Genomic DNA, 22,149 nt, shown 5'->3' with positions numbered 1-22,149 from the left:
ACTGGATGGCTTTCATCTACACGCTAGAGTTTACATCCTTCCTCCCTCCCCCAACCCACCAAGCCTGCATACGTGAGGCACAAACACAACTCACTGACCAGGTAATAAGAGTAGAGTGATTCCATGGTCATTATTTGGTGGGATTTTAACAAGGCTAACCTCAGCCGAGAGCTACCAAAATACAGACATCACGTTACCTGCCCCACCAGAGAGGAAGGAACACCCGATCATTGTTTTACTAGTCAGGAAAGCATATCGCTCTGGGACTCTGATCATTGTTTAGTTCACCTTATTCCGACCTACAGGCAGAAACAGGCAGAAACTAAAATCTGCTAAGCCTGTGGTCATAACAATGAAAACGTGGACAAGCGATGGCATTGAAAACTTAGTCCTGCTTTGAGTGCACTGATTGGAATGTGTTCAGGGAAGCAACCACAAGCTTCGATGAATATACAGACACTGTGACATGTCAGCTTTTTTTAGGACAGTTGCATTCCCACTAGGAGCGGGGATGCAGACCTCTACAGGCAGGCCAAGTACAAGCTGAGAAGAGGAATCAGAGCTGTCAAGGAAAAGTACTCTGAGAAGTTAAGGAGCAAGTTCTCAGCTAATTACTCTTCTTCAGTGTGGAAAGGCTTGCAAGAAATCACCAGCTACAAGAGGAAAACCACTGCTCCTTGGACAATCGTCAGCTGACCAACAACCTGAACGAGTTCTACTGGAGGTTCGATAGATAGAAACATAACCCTGGTACCCCCTCCCTCCCTCTCTCCTCCACCCATTCCTCCTCAATCACCACTTCACACCCTGACTCGTCTGCAATGACTGGGTCCTCCACCACTACTCCCCCCTCCTTGCTGCCCAACATCAGTCTGGCTACTTCTCCATCACTAATAATAGCAATTGAGGAGGTGGAAAAGCTATTCCAGAGACAGAAAAGCCAGAAATCTCCAGGACCAGACAATGTTTCTCCTTCTACCCTCGAGCTCTGTGCCGAACATCTGGCACCAGTCTATGTAGACATTTTCAATCGGTCCATGCCTACTTAAGTCTCCACTATTGTTCCCATACCCAAACAGGTCTTCATGGCCTGTTGCACTGACCTCTGTAATCATGAAGACCCTTAAGACTTGTGCTGGCCCACCTGAAAAATATCACAAACTCCCTGCTGGACCCCTTGCAGTTTGCATACCGGGCCAATAGATCAGTGGATGATGCAGTCAACCTAGGCCTGCACTTTATCCTCCAGCACCTAGACCGCCAGGGGATCTATGCAAGGATTTTGTTTGTGGATTTTCGCTCTGCATTCACCATTGTGCCAGAGCTACTACACTCCACTCGCCGCTGACTGTGCCTAAACCCGTCAGTGGATCACCAACTTCCTGCCAGACAGGAAGCAGCATGTGAGACTAGGAAAGCCGATCTCAGACCCGCAGCATAGGAGTACCGCAAGGTTGCGCTCTCCCCTCTCCTTTACTCTCTCTACACCAACAACTGCATCTCCACAGACAGCTTCTCAAGTTTGCGGACGACACAACCCTGATTGGACTGATCCAGGATGAGGAGGAATCTGACGGGAAGTGGTGCCGTAGCAACAACCTGAAGCTCAATGCTCTTGAGACGGTGGAATTGTAGATTTTATGAAAGCTCCCCCTCCCCCCACTCACCATCAACACCAGTCACATCTGTGGAGTCATTTAAGTTCCTTGGAACCATCATCTCCAGGGACCTTAAATGGGGGGGGGGGGCACCACCATTGACTCTAGTCAAAAAGGTCCAACAGAGGTTGTACTTCCTGCGGCAGCTGAGAAAACAATCTGACACAGGCAATGATGGTCCAGTTTTATACCGCCATCATAGTCTGGCCTCACCTTCTCCATCAGTCTGGCTCAGCCACCAACCTTCCCCCTTCCCCCCCCCCCCCCCCCCATCGACGAACTGTACACTGCAAGGGCCAGGAAGAGAGCGGTTAAGATCATCTGACCACTCTCACCCTGGCCAAAAACTCTTTGAAGAACTTCCCTCTGGAAGGCGACTCCGGACTGTCAAAGCTGCCACAGCCAGACATAAAAACAGCTTTTTGTCCCCATGAGCAGTAGCTCTTTGTGCTCATATTTTATTTCATTCTGCACGTTTAAATTATGTTTTATTTTTGATTGTCTACTGTATATCGTGCTGTTACTTGCGAGCAAAGCACCAAGGCAAATTCTTTGTATGTGTACGTACTTGGCTAATAAAGTAGTCAATTCAACTAGTGTGAACAGGTGATGGTTGTATTTCTCAATCCTATCCATTTGTGGAAATATGGTTGCATGCCATTCTCTTCTAGCATGGAGTTACTAATATACCACAAGCTTCTGTTTATCAGTAAGCCAGCTCTGAAACCATATGACCACATCACTGTTAATCGTGCATTTTAAGCTTGTGGATCAGCTTACTGTGGGGAATTTATCAAATACTTTACTAAATCCATGTCCCAATGACATGTCCTGCTGCGGACTGTCCGTAATTAACCCATTCATTTCTACATGGGAGTAAATTCCTATCATGAAGAAACCTCTCCAATAGCAAGGCTCACAGGCTTAGAATTGTGTGGATTTGCTGTACTTCCCTTCTTAAACTAAGGAATAGTATTGTTTACTTTCCAGGCTTCTGGGACCTCGCCTGTTAGAGAAGATGCAAAGATCTTTGGTGAACATTGCTATTCACCACACTGATCACACATCTTGGTGAAAACAGATGGAAAATATTCTTAATATCTCATTCCCTGACTCCAAGCACAAATTCCCACCTTTATCCTTGAGCAGCATTACTTTTTGTTTTAACGTAGACATAAATATTATTGGGATTTTCTTTAATACGACCCACCAAAGGAGTTTTTTTTTGGTCCTTCAAATTGCCCACTTAAGTTCTTTGCTCCTTGCTGCACTTTGCTCAAAGGTCCAGTCTGATTTCATCTTGGCACATTTCCTTTTTGACTCAAATTTACAACCCATTTGGTCAGCCAAGGTTTCCTTACTTTGCCATCCTTAACTCCCTCCTTGCTGAAACATGCCAGCTCTGAACTTTGATCAACTGAGCATTAAACGATTCCCACATTTCAGATGTGGACTTACAACTGCTCCCAGTTTACCCTCCTGAGCCTCTGCCTAATAACAATGTTGTTACTTCAATTAGCACCTTACCGCAAGGTATAGCCTTCCCCCTCTTCTCAAATTCCTTGCATTGATTTATGCCTGTTCACACTTCCAATAACCAATCAAAATATTCACTATTTAAACAGATTATGAAATTCAACCCAAATTCTTTCAAAGATAGACAATATTTCTTGTTTGAAACAAACCATAAAGTATGGGAAATCTACAAATAAATTGAGAGCTGATCTTTCATTTAATTTTACAAACTAAAGCAACTGCAATTGGCTGCAACTGCTTATGAATGTCATACTGATTAATTTGGCTAATTTTAAAACCACCATTCCTCGTTATCAGCTATCTTGCTTGCATCATCACCTTTATATGGTGCCTTATGACATAATTAAGACGATCTCCAACCAGCAGAATAAAAATGGACGCTGTTCCAACAAAAAGATGTATTAAATATCTAATACAAAACTCCTCTGAAAAGTTAAAAACAGAAAAAGATTTTATTTCCAAAGTCAACCTACAGTACTTACAATTTAAACTAAGCAGAGACTATATACTCCGTTCATCTGGGGCCACGCATTCTTCTCGTTCTGAATATCGTTACTTGCATTTGGGAATTTGTAAAGACTTCACTGACTTATCATTTACAGCCACATGGAAAAGCTGAGAAAAATCAGAATGGAGTTGCATGGGAAGTCATGATCTCCTTTAGTGTTCTTTATATAAATCTTTTTGTAGGTTCACTGCTTTCGTTTTCTTACTCATTGCTCGTGCCGATTTAAAGCAGGTAGGAGAATCATAATGCTCTGCAAATCACTTTCTAACAAGTGCTTGCTTCTGGTCCACACTTTATTGTTGACCTTTATCTAATTAGTACATGGGATGTACATTTTAACAGGTGTTAATGAAAGGTCAGTGCCTGCACAATACATTCTACTAATGGACCGAGCGTTGCTTTTCTGCGTAACACAACGGAAACAGGCTCTAATAGAAATTACATTAGACTTTAGCATCCGGCAGTACATTAAAAAAAAAAAACAGGTTTTAAGTTGATTAACACCATTGAATCACTGTACTATAATTTTGATACTACATGATTTCATTACATTTATACGATACAATTATACAAAATGTGTTAACATCAAAGTATATAACCAAATTAAGATAGCAAACCAAAAACTCTCAAAACTTTATACAGGAAATAACTCTGAAATATGCATGTAGTTCAGTTACTGCCAATTCTATGATTTTTGAAGAAACTATTACAAGAAAAAAGTTCAAACTCAAAAAAAATCATATTGTTTCTGCATTACTAGCATATCCAAATGAGTGTACAATATGCACACCTGGAAAATACAAAATTAAAAATGTGAATTGCTCTAAGCACTGGGAGAGTCATATTTATATGAATGCTGAAAGTAAGTCCAATTTCTAGAATTGCCAGTTAAAGAACTGACTTTAATAAATGCAAGTTCATCTGGGCTTTTATAGCCCAGAGTAATGTGTTTGTTAGAAAACACCAAGGCATTATTGAAACAGGTATACAGGACAAAGACAGGAAGAGCATCCTAGCATCATCATCTCCAACCTTTTGACTATTTATCAAAACAAGTCTTTGTTTTTGTTTATGCAAGAGTTATTTAAAATTCTTCTCTAGAAATATACAAAGGGAAGGCCAACATTATGCTCAAATGTGGTCATATAATAATGCCCTGCTATGGACTAGATGCCTCCCACTTGGAGAAATCTACGGGTTGTTTTTGGCCTTGGCATGTGTTAAGATGTGAGACTTCAGATTAGTTGATTGGGCAAATTTCTTATTACAACCATCGAAAGGACAAACATAGGGCCTGTCTCCAGTATGGATTCGCACATGAGTGCGTAAATTGAAGTCCAGTGAGAAGCGTTTTCCACATCCTTCAAACGTACACTGGTAAAATAAACATAAAAACATTTTAATGACTGAGAGCTCCCCATAGTTCATATCATAAGAAAATAAACTTATATTAAAATATTAGTCTAAATTTTGCATTGCAAAACAGATTAGGTGTAGCTCTCGTTATTTATATGGAAACCTATCAAAAATCTATTCCAAATAACTGAAAAATACTTTATATTGATTATGTCTAACTATTTCCCATCCATTTAGACCTCGCTGCTAGAAGAACAAGGACTCTGCAAAAGTCACATCCTGTTTTATATATCTGCTACATCTCAATTGAGGAATAACGAAATTAATTTCTTCTAGAATGCTTAGAAAATTGGAATTTCAACACATACCACGATCAGGTCCAAGCCCAGGCATTTTAAAAGCAAAAGAACACTGCAACATTTAGTACCAGTTCCATCAAGTAATTGGTATGCAGCCACAATCATAAAATTTCGTCATTTTGCCATGCTGGTTAGCCACTTCAAAGCAGAGAGCCCACATCTTGCTGAGAAATGCCAATGAAGGTCCACCCAGTTATCAGCAGGTACAAATAATTAGTTTAGCAAGATTACCAATTACATTTCCATATGACATACGATTGAAAGTTCTGGGAGCTTCCCAATTATAAATGGACACAACCTCTGCTTAAATTCTTCATTTTTAGTTACACTTTAAAAGGTAGCATTGAGCAGAAATAGTTCGCAATTTCCCCAAAATAAAATTTCCAATTCCCACACCCACATGCACAAAATCCAACTTTGTGGAGAAGGAAATGCAAGTAAAGAGGCAGCACAACAGCCTTTACCTGGAAGGGTTTTTCTCCAGTATGAACAAGCTGATGTCGTTTCAGTTTTGAGCTCTCCACAAAGGCTTTACCACACTCAGCACAAACGTGCACCCGTGGGCCATGGGTATGCAAATGCTTTCTCATGGCAGAGTTATCTCTAAACATTTTCGTGCAACCCTGGAGAAAATAACAATTGTTAAGATATGAAGCATGGCATAATTTACAATAAATGAAGCTGGATGCCAAATGTACAAATACAATGCAAACTACCAAGACTTGTTTTTACAGTGATGGGATAAAAGACCTGGCCAAGAGATGCCAAGGTTTGAGCACAATTCAGAAACAAAGTAGTAACTTTAGGTTTAAAGTAGGAACTTTAATCCCTGCTAGAGGCACTCTAGTTTGAAGTACTTTAAGTACGAAGGAAAGGTCCAGCTGGGTCTCAATACATTTCACCTCATTCACATTCGTGGCAAATTAGATAGTAACGTAGAATGAATAAACTATTTAAAATAGGTAATCAATTTCACAAAATGATCCAGAAATACAAGGTCTCAAAGTATTATACATGTGAAAAGATTCTCAACACACATTTCCAGATTCCGTTTTATGTTATTCTGTTGACAGTTTAAATGATAAATTCCAGTCTCTCTCCACACAAGTGGAATTGAAAAAATGCAAAAACAGAAATCACTGGGAGGGCTCAGCAGGCCAAGTGGCCACAGTGCAAAGACAGAGTCTATGTTCCCAGTCAAGAACCTTCCTCAACCAGAAAAGTGAGAAAACAAGACTACAAAGTTGCAAGGAGGGGAAAATAGTTGGAAAAGCAAATGTAAATTCACATGGTAACTACAATTTGTCATGGTTTTGGATAGAACACTAATTCCTCTCTCACCCCCCATGGAAATTAGGTGCATCGTAAGTTTCAGTTGTTATTTAGGCACCTAAATAATGCACGCTAAAAATGGAAAAGGGAAATAAATTGAAACAGCACCTCCATGAACAGGGAAAGAGCAATTATCTGGAATAGTTAAATATTTAGTCCCAGTGCCTTCATAATACTCAGATGGAAGGTGAGGTGCTATTCTTCAAGTTTACTTAAAAAAAAGTTGCAGCAATGCAGACAGCCAAAAGGCCGAGGGCAGTGAGAAGGGGTGGAGAATTAAAGGATCAAGAAGCTCAAGATCAGCCTTGCGGACTGCACTGAGATTTTATATAATGTGGTCACCCACACAGTATTGGTTACTCCATTGCAGAGGACACCATACCATGTGCACACCACTGAAAGCAAGATTGCATGAACTGATGCTCCTCCTGGAAGGACTGTTCCGAGTCCCTGAAAGACACAAACAATAGAGGAGGTTTGCATCTCCCTGGTTAAATAGGAATATGCCTCGAAAAAAGGAACAGGTGGGGGTGTAAATTTCCATTTGGAATGCTGAAAGCGGTGAGGAAGTGAAGATCTTGTGCAGTGAATGATGATGATGGGAATCCTTTCTGGGTTTTGTCTGAGGGAGAGGGATTTAGAAAGTTAGGATACAACTGCAAGCTCTGTCAGGTACTGTCGACAGAAAGCCACTGTACGAGGAAAAGATCTTAAAAGTAATGATGTGCAAAGTCTCATCATCGGAGCAGATGCTTCAGAGAAACTGAGAATGGGACAGTCTTTACAGCACACAATTGTGCAAAATGTCTTAATATGAGGTTTAATGATTATTATCCCTCAAAGGTAAACCGTAGAAATGTCATGACTAGAATAAACATTGCCCACAGAAACACACACAAAAACTAGAACAAAGACAGAATTTGCTAATGTGCCATTTTAACAATACAAAAAAAAAATCAGAGTCAATTTAACATGACTCTTATGTAAGAAGGAACTGCACATGCTGGTTTAAACCGAAGATAGACACAAAATGCCAGAGCATCCCTGGAGAGAAGGAATGGGTGACGTTTCAGGTCGAGACCCTTCTTCAGACCCATGACTCTAAATTATCAGAAGATACTAGATTCAAGATAGATTTAATTGTCACATGTGCCAGATGGCACAGTAAAATGAGTTCCCATACAGCCATACAATAAAAAATAAACAGGACTCAACACACTATAGAATTTACACAAAACATCCCCACACAGCAGAATCAAGTTTCCCCACTGTGTGGGAAGGCACCAAAGTCTAGTTATCATTACAGGAAATGCATGAACTACATCTCAGTGAATTTGCTCATTTGGAGAAAGGATGATGCAGTAAATCAGTATCAAGCTCAAGTAGGGGCTATCATGTGGCAAGTGAGTCATAGGTACATTATCATACACATTTGCAAATCTAACATCCAGTTTTTATTACAAACACTAATTGCAGATCAAGTCAGAAAGATCTTATTTTTTTCTGCAGCCAACACAAACTATTGGAATTCAGCACAGCACCACACCGGGAGGGAGACTTCTGTACCTACTTACCTGGCAAAAAAACTATTGAAGATATTTAAACATGGATTAGCTTTCAAATAAATCAGTTTCTAGAAATATGTTTGTGCGCTATAACTGATTTTTATGCCATTTTATTTTCAATTGAGTTTTACAAATAAAGTATTGCTGCTATAATTTTTTTTGTGTGTAATGTGTATATGTTAGTTTGTGTCCAAGATGGCTGTCGGAAGGGAGAGTGGACGCTGGCGCGCTTTAACTGCCGCTGCTCTCTTCACATTGTGTTTTTGATTTTTTGTCTTTGGAGCGAATTCTGTCTTTAATTTGTGTATTGGTAATGTCCTTATTATTTATTTTACTCCGACTATATGTTTTTTCTCTCTTGTTAATTTTCTGTAAGGTGTCCTTGAGACTTTGAAAGGCGCCCGCAAATAAAATTTATTATTATTATTATTATAATTATAATAAGTTACTGTATCAGTATCAGACATATACTCACTTTGTGAGGGCATGCTATAGTTCTAGGTGCATCGTCTTCTTTCTGCTTCCTTGGCTTCATTCTACAGATTTGGACAAAACCATTAATATACATTGGATAGTAGACGAGGACAACTAATGAGGTAGTTCTCATACAGGACAAAAGATGAACACTTCTTGGTTGACATAGATTACACATGCATCCTTCACCTGCTCTCATCTCCCTCGTCCCAGACAGAATATGGATGGATTATCTTGTCCACACCTCCACCTAGTGGCACAATAGAAAGCCAACATGTCTAGGCACAGCAGATTATTTTCTGCTGGATGCAACTGATTCCGCCATCAGGCACAACTTCCCCTCCCCAGCATTTCGCAGAAAGGTTTTCCTACACGAGTGTTCTTTCTTCCACCTGTATTAGACTTATAGCACTTTCCCCATGCAGTAGCAGGATGCAAATAGTAGACTTTCACCTCTTCTCTTCCCACCATCCAAGCACCCCAACGTTCAATCCAGCTGAAAATGCAATTCACTTGCATCTTATTTTCCATCTGCAATTATTTGCTTCGATCACTAATGTTGGGCCAATTGACTATAATGTGAATGGTCAGTATGGTGATCCAAGTACAGACAAATAGTCTCACTGAGGCTCAAATGACAATAAATTTGTATTGTATTGTATTGTATTGTAGATGGTAGACAAAAATGCTGGAGAAACTCAGTGGGTGAGGCAGTATCTATGGAGCAAAGGAATAGGTGACGTTTCGGGTCGAGACCCTTCTTCAGACTGATGTGGGGGTGGGGAGGGCGGGAAGAAGAAAGGAAGAGCCAGAGACAGTGGGCTGTGGGAGAGCTGGAAAGGGGAGGGGAAGGAGGGAGAAAGCAAGGACTAACTGAAATTGGAGGTCAATGTTCATACCGCTGGGGTGTAAACTACCCAAGCAAAATATGAGGTGCCACTCCTCCAATTTGCGGTGGGATTCACTCTGGCCATGGAGGAGGCCCAGGACAAGAAGGTCCCTTCCCACCCAAACCACCTCCTCCCCTGGTACATTCCCTTGCAACCACATGAAATGCTACACTTGTCGCTTTACCTCCCAGCTTGACTTCATCCAAGGACCTAAGCAGTCTTTCCAGGTGCGGCAGAGGTTCACCTGCACCTCCTCCAACCTCATCTATTGCATCCGCTGCTCTCGGTGTCAGCTGCTTTATATCGGTGAGACCAAGCGTAGGCTTGGCGATTGCTTCGCCCAACACCTCCGCTCAGTTCGCAATAACCAACCTGATCTCCCGGTGACTCAGCACTCCAGTCCCCCTCCCATTCCGAATCCGACCTTTCTGTCCTGGGCCTCCTCCATGACCAGAGTGAGTCCCACCGCAAATTGGAGGAGCAGCACCATATATTTTGCTTGGGTAGTTTACACCCCAGCGGTATGAACATTGACTTCTCCAAATTCAGGTAGTCTTTGCTTTCTCCCTCTATCCCCTTCCCAGCTTTCACCCAATGTAAACTGGTTCACTTAGAAATTGGGTATTGGTTTATTGTCATGTGTAATGAGATACAGTGAAAAATCATGGTGCTAATCAGGCAGATCATACCATACACATGTACGACAGTGCAAAAAGAGAAAGAGGACAAAGTACAGAATGTAGTGTTACAGCTACAAAGAAAGTGACAATACAAATTAGTGCAAGGGCCGCAACAAAGTAGATTGGGAGATCAGAACCACATCCTCAGACTTTGAGAGTTTATCAGACATTGGGGAAGAAGCTGTTCCTGAATCTGGTGTTATGTACTTTCAAGTCTTTGTACATTCTGCTTGACACGAGAAGGGCGAAGAGGAAATGACCAGGGTGTAAGTAGTCCTTGATGTTTGCTGCTTTCCCAAGGAAGCGTAAAGTGTAGATGGAGTCGATGGGTGGAAGGATGGGGCAATGGAAGGCCAATTTGCATGATGTCTTCGCCCACAGCTCTTTCAATTTCTTGCTATCTTGGGCAGAACAGTTACCACATCAAGGTGTGATGCATCCTGATGGGTTGCTTTCTACAGTGCACCTGTAGAAATTGGCAAGATACAAGATACCCCACATTTCCTTCATCTTTTGAGGAAATAGAGGTACTTACTTGGCTGTAATGCTAATGTGTTCAAATGTAAGGTGCTTATTTATACAAAGTCTTGAAGAAGAAATTGATGAGCAGATAACTTCCAAGGGTCATTCAGTGTTCAATATTCTTATTAGTACTATTTGCACAAAATCAAATACACGCACAGGTAAAAAGATCCATATTTTCTTTCCTCTCATACTGGTGCTGGTGATGAAATTACCAAAGCAGGCCAGTTAGTAATTATATTCTTTGTAGATTTTGAAGAACCCACACCCTCCTCCATTGCTCACCTTGCAAACTCTGCCAGCTGTTTTGGATCAGAGAGATCAATACCAGGTATTCCACCAGGTGGGAGTTTCTTTCCAGTCATGTATTCAGAGTAATCAGGTGGAGAATTTTCCCCAATAATCTGTTCCTCCACCACTGTTTCATGGTCAATATCAGTCTTTTTATCATCTGAAAGACAACAGCAATACAAGATTTCAAAAATAATTTCAGTCTAACTGAACACTGGATGTAGTAGAGCAGGTGGCTATCGACCCAAGCAACAAAATTCCACAGTGGCTGATAAGGGAATTCAAGTCACTGTTCATAAATGGAATAGGCCCTTGGGCCACCGAGTCCGTGCCGAGCAGCGACCCCCACACACTAACCTACACACACTAGGGACAATTTACAATTACACCAAGCCAATTAGCCTACAAACCTGTACGCCTTTGGATTGTGGGAGAAAACCGGAGTTTCCCGAAGAAAACCCACGCAGGTCACAGGGAGAAAGTACAAACTCCATGCAGACAAGCACCCGTAGCCAGGATCAAACCCAGGTCTACCGCTACGCCACTGTTCCACCCTGACAGGGCAGTCCCGAAAGATGTAAAACCACCAACACATGGGAAACACAAAACAACGGCCCCACAAAATACATTATTTGCAGTGTTTGTTAATAATGGGAGGACAGACCGTGCAAACTACCGATTTAGTCCAAATAGGTGTAAAAAAACATTGTCTACATGCCACAAGCTATTGTCTTTTCTAGATATTTGGGTGGTTAATGTATACATACAGAATTCAATGGAAACAGTAGCCAAACACTTAACTGCCAAATATCAACATCCTGGCATCACAACCAGCCAGTAAACCAATGGACCAGCAGGATAGGCATTCATTAGCTAACTGAAGACGCAGCTTGAAAGCAGATGCAATGCCAGCATAGTGAACAACAATGTATCACACTTCTTCTCAGTGACTCAAATATGAAGTTAATGGTTAAGCAATGCTGTTCACCATTGACCTTGAAGGTTGCTCACAATTATCTCAGTGAGCAATTGTGAGGGACATTGCTCACAATTACCTCCCTCTTACACTGCCTGACTCTAGTAATATTACCATTTTCTCTCAGATTCCCATCCTCTCGAGATTGTTTTGCTTTTGAATTCCCTTTATCTGAAGTTGGTTGTAATTAGTTTAAGCAGAATCTTAGTGTTCAATAATAGTGATGTTGCAAACAGGCCGGGCAAACATCAGAGTTCCCAGGCACCAAGCCAATTCTAAAATTAATTATATTCCAAAATATTTAGAATAGGTCGAGAAAGTGTTTCCTTTTGACGAAGTTGATGAGAATGCCACCAAACCTTCACGCACCATTTTCATTTGCCAAATCTAATACAATGCCATAGCCTTTTTTCACAGGACCTCCAAGCCCTATAAGTTATATATCACTAAAGGAGACCTGGCGAAGCAAGATAATGAAAAAGCACCTCCTTCACCCATTTGCGTTGACGTAAATATCCTAGAATTCCTTCACTAGTCAACTTAATGGCACCAAAAATGTCAGCGCCTACATGTGTAATACATGCAAAAAGAAATGTTACTATGCAGTCGCATATGCGACAAATAAAGGACTATTGACTACTGTGGGCACCCTACAAGTAAAAAGTGAAACTCTTATGTGGGAGGGGGCTTGCATTTCTCAAAAAATTACCTCAACACCAATTCGCTATAACACAAAGCTAAATTATCTGTGCATGTGTCAAGAGAGTGTCACATACACAAAAAATTTCCCAATGTTGGGTGAGTCCAGAACCAGGGGCCACAGTCTTAGAATAAAGGGAAAGCCATTTAAGACTGAGGTGAGAAAAAACGTTTTCACCCAGAGAGTTGTGAATTTGTGGAATTCCCTGCCACAGAGGGCAGTGGAGGCCAAGTCACTGGATGGATTTAAGAGAGTTAGATAGAGCTCATGGGGCTAGTGGAATCAAGGGATATGGGGAGAAGGCAGGCACGGGTTATTGATTGGGGACGATTAGCCATGATCACAATGAATGGCTCGAAGGGCTGAATGGCCTCCTCCTGCATCTATTTTCTATGTTTCTAAAGTGCAGTGAAATGAACTTGCCAGCAACGGTACAATAAAATACATACAAAGTTAAAGTGACTAGTTATCTGACCCTACCCTAAATGTATGTAATTATTTTTTTAAATGAGCTACTAATTGGAGATGCCAGCCCATTCAATACCGTTATGTATAAACGTTTTTTCCCCTCCATACAAATTTCATGAGTCAATTTTATTTTGCATTTTTAATTTTTGGAGAATTTGTGAATTCCAGAAGAGCAGAGAAATGGCAGCTGGATTTCAATTCAAGCATACAAGGTGCTATACTTTGGGAGGGTGAATGCAAAAAGTATGTAGTTAATGACAAGATCCTTAACAGCATTAATGTAGAAGAATCCTAGGGTCCACTCCACGTCCATAGCTCCCCAAAAATAGCAACGCGAGAAGATAGAGCAGTAAAGGCATATGGTATTCTCGCCTCCATTGGTGGAGGGATTGAGTACAAGAGTCAGGATGTTATGATGCAGCTTTATAGGACTTTGGTTAGGTTGCATTTAGAATATTGCATAGAATTGTTGTTGTCCCATTACAGGAAGGATGCAGGTTTACCAGAACGCTGCCTGGATTAGAAGGTATTAGCTATAAGGAGATGTTGGACAAACTTGGATTGTTTTCTCTGGAGCATCGGAGGCCGAGGGAAGACCTGATAAAAGGTTATAAAATGAGGCACAGATAGGTTAGCCAGTCTGACCTTTTACCCACAGGGTGGAATCAATGACTCAAAGGTACAGTTTTAAGGTGAAAGAGGTAAAGTTTAAAGGATATGCGTTTTGTTTTCCCCAGAGGGGGCAGACGTCTGGAATGTGCTGCCAGGCGTGGTGGTTTGAGCTGATGAGACAACAACATTTAAGAGTTTGTAGATAGGCACATGGATATGCAGGAAATGGAAGGGTATAGACCATGTGCAAGCAGATGAGATTAGTTTAGCTTAGCATCATGTTCAGTACAGACACTATTGTCCAAAGGGCCATTCCCATATAATGCTTTTCTATATTGTATGTTACCCCTTTGACAATAAAGGAGAGCCTCTTTACAACACTCGCAGGGCATCAGGAGTCTGAAAGTAAATGCACTGCTCCCTGCAATCAAATGTGATACAACAAATATATAAAGGGGATTCAGTTCAGCTCTCAGTATACACTGAGCTTATTTACTTATTAATATATCTCGTAAAAGAACATTTTTATTCTGCACCTCAAATGTTTTTGATAGTGTTACATGATATCTGTATGGGCAAATTTCCATTACCTGAGCTTCCACACCACAGGTATACTGTATTAGCATAATGTTCCTGCAACACGGCCTATAAAATCTTTGAATACGAGTTTATACATAACGGTATTGAATGTGCTGGCATCTCCAATCAGTAGCACATTTTTAAAATTAATTGCATACATTTAGGGTAGGGTCAGATAACTAGTCACTTTGTATGTATTTGGAAAAAAAAGGAAAATCTCAACATTGTGCAGAAATAACAATCTTTACTTCCGGTTTTAATGTAACATGGCCATTTTAGCAGCTTTTGGATCAATTACAAAACTGTATCAATATGACAGGACAGACTTAAATTGTGAATGGATGCCAGGCCAGATATTGCATTTACATTGGTTGGAGTTTAACCAACCACCACAAACTGCTGTCGGTCTTACACTAATGACAGTGAACTCACGACAATTGTCCTCCCCGCAGCTGAAGAGCGAACAATATAGATGCGCATTTACAATTGAAGTGCTGCAAAACATGTGACTTTAATATACGAGGAAGGCAAAACATTCCTGCACTGTATCATGTTCTAAAAGATATATGCAAACTGTAAAATCATTAGGATGCATCAAAAGAAGAGGAACAGCAGAATCTGTTTTGCGAAATGGGCCGATCGCTGAGAGTTTCTGAAATGTTCAAATGCAATGACAGTCAGCAAAGAAAAGAAACCAATAAAGCCAGCCACACAAAAAAAAAAAGAATCCTCTTTATTCCTAGAATAGTGAGTAAAAGCAATTTATTACCAGAGGAATTAGACGAGGCAAATTATGGAGACGCATTTAAGGACCGATCAGTAAAGGGGGTGTAAAATAGAAAAGCTCCAGTGAAATATAAACATATTTGGGGATAGGTTGGGCTGAATGGGGAGGCCTTTTTTTTTTTGCTGTGAATGCGGTACTGAAGATGGGGTGAAGAAATCATGCAGTACATAAAGAGGTGATACCCTCGATCATTTAAAATCTGCGGGAAAATGTATGGCTTCAAAAGGACTGGAGGATTGCGAAAACATTTCTCTGCAAAAGAGGACGAAATCTAAGCATTAAAAAAACAAATCAAACGTGAGCCAACTTCTTCTATATCATGACAAAATAGTCACTTATTAAAATATGAGTTAGCGATAGACAAAAAGTTAGACACAAAATGCTGGAGTAACTCAGCGAGGACAAGCAGCATCTTTGGAGAGACGGAATGGGCGACGTTTCGGGTCAAGACCTTTTTTCAGACAAATTTATACATGTAATTTCAAAAAGCATTTAGTAGTGGCACATACTAGATTTGACCGGTAATGTAAATCGCAAATGAAACGAATAACCAGTGCAGATTTTAAATTGGCTAAGAAGCAGAAAATAAAATAGATATAGTGAATTAGCAGAATTAGAATTACAGTGGTGTTGACTTGGGGTTGGTACTATGACCTAAATACTTCTAAAATTTTCTCTGGCAGCTCAATCCATATAGCCACCACCATCTCCGGACTTGACCCCGAGATTTCCTTTCAATCTAACATGGCATTCTGATTCTCATGCTCATTCCCCCAACCAATAAAGGCAAGTATGCCATGCACTTCATCACCATCCTGTTTAACCATATTACCATTTTCTGGAAAGTAGGCACCCACCCAAAGTTGTGTCTATTCTACAGGGCCCTGCTAACAGCAGCGGGTTGTCAAACATCCAGATTCAGGGCATCTAGATCTATTGCCGGGGGCTTAGTCAAAGCTCCAGTGAAATGGTCAATGGCCCACTCTGCTTCGCAAGGCAGAAGCTTCCATGTTGGTTATTGCTATGAGGCTGCAGGGTGGCTTGGATAGGTTGGGTGAGTGGGCAGATACAGTATAATGTGGATAAATGTGAGGTTATCCAATTTAGTGGCAAGAACAGGAAGGCAGATTATTATCTGAATGGTGTCAATTAGGAAAGGGGAAGTACAACGAGATCTGGGTGTGCTTGCACATTAGTCACTGAAGGTAAGCATACAGCAGGCAGTGAAGAAAGCTAATGGCATGTTGGCCTTCATTGCGAGCGGATTTGAGCTTAGGAGCAAGCAGGTCCTAGTGCTGTTGTACAGGGCTGCACCTGGAGTATTGTGTGCAATTTTGGTCTCCTAATTTGAGGTACATTATTGTTATTGATGGAGTGCAGCATAGATTCACCAGGTTAATTCCTGGGTAGACAGGACTGACATGTGATGAAAGAATGGGTCGACTGGGTTGTATTCACTGGAATTTAGAAGGATGAGAGGGGATGTCATAGAAACATATAAAATTCTTAAAGGATTGGACAGGCAAGATGCAGGAAAAATGTTCCCGATGTTGGGGTAGTCCAGAACCTGTTTAAGAATAAGGGGTAGGCCATTTCGGACTGAGATGAGGAAAAACTTCTTCACCCAGTTGTGAATCTGTGGAATTCTCTGCCACAGAAGGCAGTGGAGGCCAATTCACTGGATGTTTTCAAGAGTTAAGATTTAGCTCTTAGGGATAAAGGGGTATGGGGAAAAAGCACAAACAGTGTACTGATTTTAGATGATCAGCCATGATCATATTGAATGGCATGAAGGGCCGAATGGCCCACTCCTGCACCCATTTTTCTATGTTTCTATTGCCATGGAGCTACAAAAAACAAGCATGGTTGCAAGATGTTGGCCAGTGAGCACAATTCTGTGTGGTGTAGAGTACCTGTAACACTGTAACTACCTACAGGATAATGGCTAGCCACGAACCACCCTATTTGTGGAAAAAAAAATGCATTTATCTTTAAGAGGGAAAAAAAATCAAATGGATAGTATTAAATTAGCCATAGGGTGATACAATGTGGAAACAGGCCCTTCGGCCAAACTTGCCCACACCAGCCAACAATGTTCCAGCTATACTAATCCCACTGCCTGCGCTTGGCCCATATCTCTCCAAACCTGTCCTATCTATGTACCTATCTAACTGTTTCTTAATCAATGGGACAGTCCCAGCCTCAATTACCTCCTATGGCAGCTTGTTCCATACACCCACCACCCTTTGTGTGAAAACGTTACCCTTCGAATTCCTATTAAATCTTTGCCCCTTCACCTTTATCCTATGCCCTCTGGTCCTCGATTCCCCTACTCTTGAAACTTTGAAAAGTATGCAAAGACCAATTTGATGCAATTGGCAGCGCAACCTTTAAATTTAGGTGTAAAAAGCATTTTCACTTCTCAAAGTACTAACTCCGCAGAAAAATAAAAACACAATTCTAAAATTATCATTTAATGCACTATCCATAAAGTATCATTTTCTTTACATTAACATTCATTTTACTTACTTAAATTAAGTAGCAAATGGACCAGATGTTTTTCAGTTCCCTCTGATAATCAGTTCCCTCTCTCTATCCCTCCCCCACCCGTCGCACTAGCTTTTCATTTTCCGAAATGTCGCCCATTTCTTCTCTCAAGAGATGCTGATTGTCCCGCTGAGTTATTCCAGCTTTTTTGTGTCAAGATCTCTTCAGTTAAAGGACAAGGGCAGTCGTCATTTTGTTCACACAGTGACTCTTTCAAACAACTATCCAATTAATCCTACTTCCTTGTAGCTTTGTAGATCATCCCATCCTGGACCCTCCCTTTTCAATTCAAAATCCAATCTGTGAAAGTTACATCAACACACACCAACTTTTCAAACAGCAATGAAGACCCTTACAACAATACAACAACAAATTCCTCCCGTCTTTCTTTTCACTGTTCATTTCAAGTTTATGTACTCTAAATTTAGGATTTCTGCTAACATGAGCTTCTTCTGATCAATCCCATTCAAACATTCAGAATTTTCAACAGCTCCATTAAATAATCCCGAGATACACAAAGGAGAGTCTCTCCATCTCTTCACATGACTAACATCCCTGCCAAATCGCCAGTTACAGAACAATTTGCTTCTGAAAGATATATCTAAACAAATACAACAAATATGTATTATTTTCAAAGATAATTTCAACTATAAATTGTCAGCGCCAAAAGTCACTTCCAGGAGACTAGAGTTTACAAGTTGGTGCTGACAAAACACCCAAATAAATGAATCTAATCTACTGTCATCAGAACAGATTGATACTATACTAAACAAGTACAGCTTTTATGCAAGACAGTAAAGAGCAATAATCTCCCGATTTTCATTTGCTCGGATGAAAAGTGGTGAAGCCGATGAAGTGGAAAAATGTCAGTGAGGTATGACAGTTTGAACATCTGCCGAATTTCAAACAATCCCAGGAGAATGAATATCATTACAACTTTATTTTAACAAATTACAAAGAATTGCCATCATAGCCTGAAATCTGCCACGTTAGAACAAAAATTCGAGCACTAAAGTGAAATATAGTAATCGACATTTCTTCTAAATCAAAAGGCAAAAGCCAGAACTATCCGTTTATCCAATGCAAGCAAGACGATTGGACAGAATTTCTGAATTACAATGTGTGGTTCTCTCCATCAATCCACACTCTAACCAAACCTTCAGTTGTAAAAACCAACGACTTCCTCCAGGCATCTTACAACTATTTATTTACTGAACCTTCGGTAACTAGGAGGTATCGTGGGCATTGTAGGCGATGGTCGAGAAGATAAGCTACTCTTGCTGCCATTGTTTAACTTGGATACTTTACTTTGGAGGATATAAAAAGGGTTCGATTGAAGTGTTTTCTAACATTCATCTTTGTTTCAAAAGCACCCCCCCCCCCCCCCCCCCCATCTCATACAGCTAACAAAGGTCTTTCACAAGTGTGAAGCTGTCCAAGCTAATTCACCGTTAACTAAATGAACCCTTCATCCGATTGTTCCGTGGTCGACACATATGCCAATTAATAAACACACTTGACTCTTAAAACGTCAAATGCGGGGCTCGGTAAATTTACATTTATAGTTGGTCATAACTCTATACAGACCTCAAGTCTAACCTTTATCGAGACAGCGCGGTCCACCTAACATGACAATCTCGAAAGAAACAAGACCTAAGAAATGACATAAGAGCAGAATGGGGCCAGTGGGCCGTCGAGTCTCTCCGCCATTCGACCACGGACGATCCATTTCCCCCTTTCTCCAGCGTTCCTCTACCCAACTGACAAATCGTGCGCCGATTTCATTTTTAAGATCGACGAGGAGTATTTTAAAATTAAAAATCCGAACACCAACAATAAAGGATCACCCGCCTTCCGCGACGCCCAATCTCACAAAGAACCTTTTTTAAATTACGCGGAAAAAACACTGGAAAGCGACGAACTTGATTATCCAAACGGTATCGCAGAGGAGACGAGTGGGAGAGGAGCCCGGCGGTGAGGCGAGGAAGATGGAGCAGTGCGGTAGCTCACGACCAGCCGGCATCAACGCTTCTCCCTGCCCGCTCCACCTAACTTGCTGCGCAGCGCCCGCCCCCTGCCGCCGCCCCATTGGCCGATGCGGGGGGTGCGCTGGGCGGGGAGAGGACGGCGCCGCTGTCAATCAGCGCGGCCCGCCTCCCCCCGCTCGCCATTGGCCGCGGCGCGGCGGCGGCAGCAGGTTAGGTTGCGCGGCTGGCGAAAGTCGAAGTACGCCATGAGGCCTAGTGGGGGCGGGCGGGCGCAAGGCCCGAGCAACAGCAGCAACAGCAGCAGCGCACTCGCTCCCGCTCCCACTCCGCCCGCCATCTTCAGCCGCCATCTTCCCCCGCCGGGAAGCCATGTTTTCGGGCGGCCATACTGACATGGCGGCGCCCATAACCTGGGGAAACATGGCTTCCCTTCAAAACAAAAACATTGGCGAGCCCTCCGAGGTCCCACCGAGCCGTGGAAAAGACCGAAATCACCACCTTTTCGCCCGCCTGCTCTTCCCCTCCCCCCCGGCGGCGGGACACGCCCTGGAGCTGAGGGGAAAGCTGCCTCCTGCGCCTTCTTTGGGCTCTGATCACCCTCCTTGCCCCCGTTTCAAACAACCGAGCACCACTTACCCGAAGCCCACATCGTCACGGAGAATTCCCCCTCCAGGGTCTTGATCTGCACTTGTTTCTGCTCCCATTTCCTGCCCGTCCTGTCCAACCCCCCGTCGTTCAGATAACTCTTCTTGGTGGCTTTCTTGCCGGCTCCTTTCTTGATGCGGCTCTTGCCCGACACCGCCGTCACCAGCGTCTGCTCGATGAACTCTTCCTCGGCGCCCGCCGACGGCACCGGGATGAGGATCTGATCCTCGTAGCCGTCCTCGGCCCGCAGCTCGGCGTCGTCCCCCACCACCTCCTCCCGCGTCTGCACCAGGATCACCTCCTGGTGGACCTGGCTCGGGTCGTCGCTCAGCGGCTGCAGGGCAATCATGGGCTGATGCTCGTCCCCATCCACCACCGTCGTCTCGATCGTCTCCACCGGGATAGTCTCCACTTCGATCTCATGAAGCTCCACGATCTCGGCCGGCATTTCCGAGCCGTCCGCCGCGATGTACAGAGTGTCGCCCGATGCCATCTTATTAATCTCTCCCCCCCCTCCCTCCCTCCCTCCCCCCTCCTGCCGGGCAGCCGCCGCACCCCCCACTCCTCCAAGTGCGCCGCGGTTCTCTCCGCCGGCCCTGCTCTGCCCGCCGTTTATCTCAGCGACAGTCCTCCGGAGGAGATCGGCGGCCAGACACACACACACAAAAAGCGGCCGCCACCATCCGCTCGGCCCCGCCGCCAACCGCCGCGAGACTTCCCGCACCACTTCCGGTCCTCCGCCCGCTCGCCCGTTGCTAAGGGCCCGGCGCCGGGCCTTGGTTGCTAAGGGCCCGCCGCTCGCACCACAAACTCCCCGTGTCCCGCTTGCCGAACACCTCAACTCCCCTTCTTCTGAAGGAAGGTCTCGACCCCCCCCAAACGTCACCGGTTCCTTTTCTTCAGATCCGAGTTACTGCAGCTTTCTGTATGTCTATCTTCGGTTTAAACCAGCATCTGCAGTTCCCTCCTCCTGCACTTCAACTCCCCCTCCTTCGGAAGAAGGGTCTCTGTTTTTCCCCCCTGCGCAAACACCTCGTAAGTGGTCTCGACCCGAGGTCTTCAGACCCGAGTTGCTGCAGCTTTCTGTGTCTACCTTTGGTTTAAACCAGCATCTGCAGTTCCTTCCTCCTGCACTTTAACCCCCCCTCCCATTCCCACACTGACCTTTCAGTCCTGGGCCTCCTCCATTGTCAGAGTGAGACCCAACGCACATCGGAGGAACAGCACCTCATATTCTGCTTGGGCAGCTTACACCCCAGCGGTATGATTACTGATTTCTCTAACTTCGAATAAGCCTTGTTTGCATCCCCTCTCTCTGCATCCCTCCCCCACCCGAGTCGCACCAGCTTCACAGTCGTCTTGTTGAGTCTAATTGTCTGTAACATCATTCTCACCTAGTCCACAGCTTACAATGGGATGTTTCCTTTATCATCGTCACTTTTTTTGCATATCTTTCATTCATTTGTTCTATATCTCTCTTCATCATCGTATATATATATATCTTTCGTTACCCTTTCCCCTGACTAGTCTGAAGAAGGGTCTCGACCCGAAACATCAGCCATTCCTTCTCTCCAGAGATGCTGCCTGTCCCACTGAGTTACTACAGCTTTTTGTGTCTATATTGCGTCTGTCTGTCTCCCTCCCTCCCTCCCTCCCATCAAACCGTAGCTCGAGGA

The 22,149-nt window shown here is 42.9% G+C and overlaps 1 protein-coding gene across 1 annotated transcript; it reads right to left on the bottom strand.

The window, feature by feature from the left end:
- Window positions 1-3,622: 3,622 nt before the first annotated feature.
- On the bottom strand, window positions 3,623-21,181 carry yy1 (YY1 transcription factor). Its single transcript, XM_033026505.1, has 5 exons — window positions 20,465-21,181; window positions 11,166-11,331; window positions 8,790-8,850; window positions 5,882-6,040; window positions 3,623-5,076 (listed from the first exon to the last, which is right to left on the bottom strand). Exons 1-5 carry the CDS (start codon window positions 20,964-20,966, stop codon window positions 4,894-4,896), a joined length of 1,071 nt encoding a protein of 356 aa, XP_032882396.1. The 5' UTR covers window positions 20,967-21,181; the 3' UTR covers window positions 3,623-4,893.
- Window positions 21,182-22,149: the final 968 nt, after the last annotated feature.

The sequence above is a fragment of the Amblyraja radiata genome, chromosome 9, assembly GCF_010909765.2.
Source record: "Amblyraja radiata isolate CabotCenter1 chromosome 9, sAmbRad1.1.pri, whole genome shotgun sequence".
Classification (NCBI taxonomy): Eukaryota; Metazoa; Chordata; class Chondrichthyes; order Rajiformes; family Rajidae; genus Amblyraja; species Amblyraja radiata.
Note: the sequence above shows the minus strand (reverse complement) of the source record. Positions and strands in the feature narration are given on the sequence as shown.

Coding starts and splice junctions, on each gene's coding strand:
- yy1 (XM_033026505.1), bottom strand. CDS start 20,966: ATGGCATCGGGCGACACTCTGTACATCGCGGCGGACGGCTCGGAAATG. Junction 11,332..20,464: donor CGTGACGATGTGGGCTTCGG/GTAAGTGGTGCT, acceptor GTTGTCTTTCAG/ATGATAAAAAGACTGATATT. Junction 8,851..11,165: donor CAGCTGGCAGAGTTTGCAAG/GTGAGCAATGGA, acceptor CCAAATCTGTAG/AATGAAGCCAAGGAAGCAGA.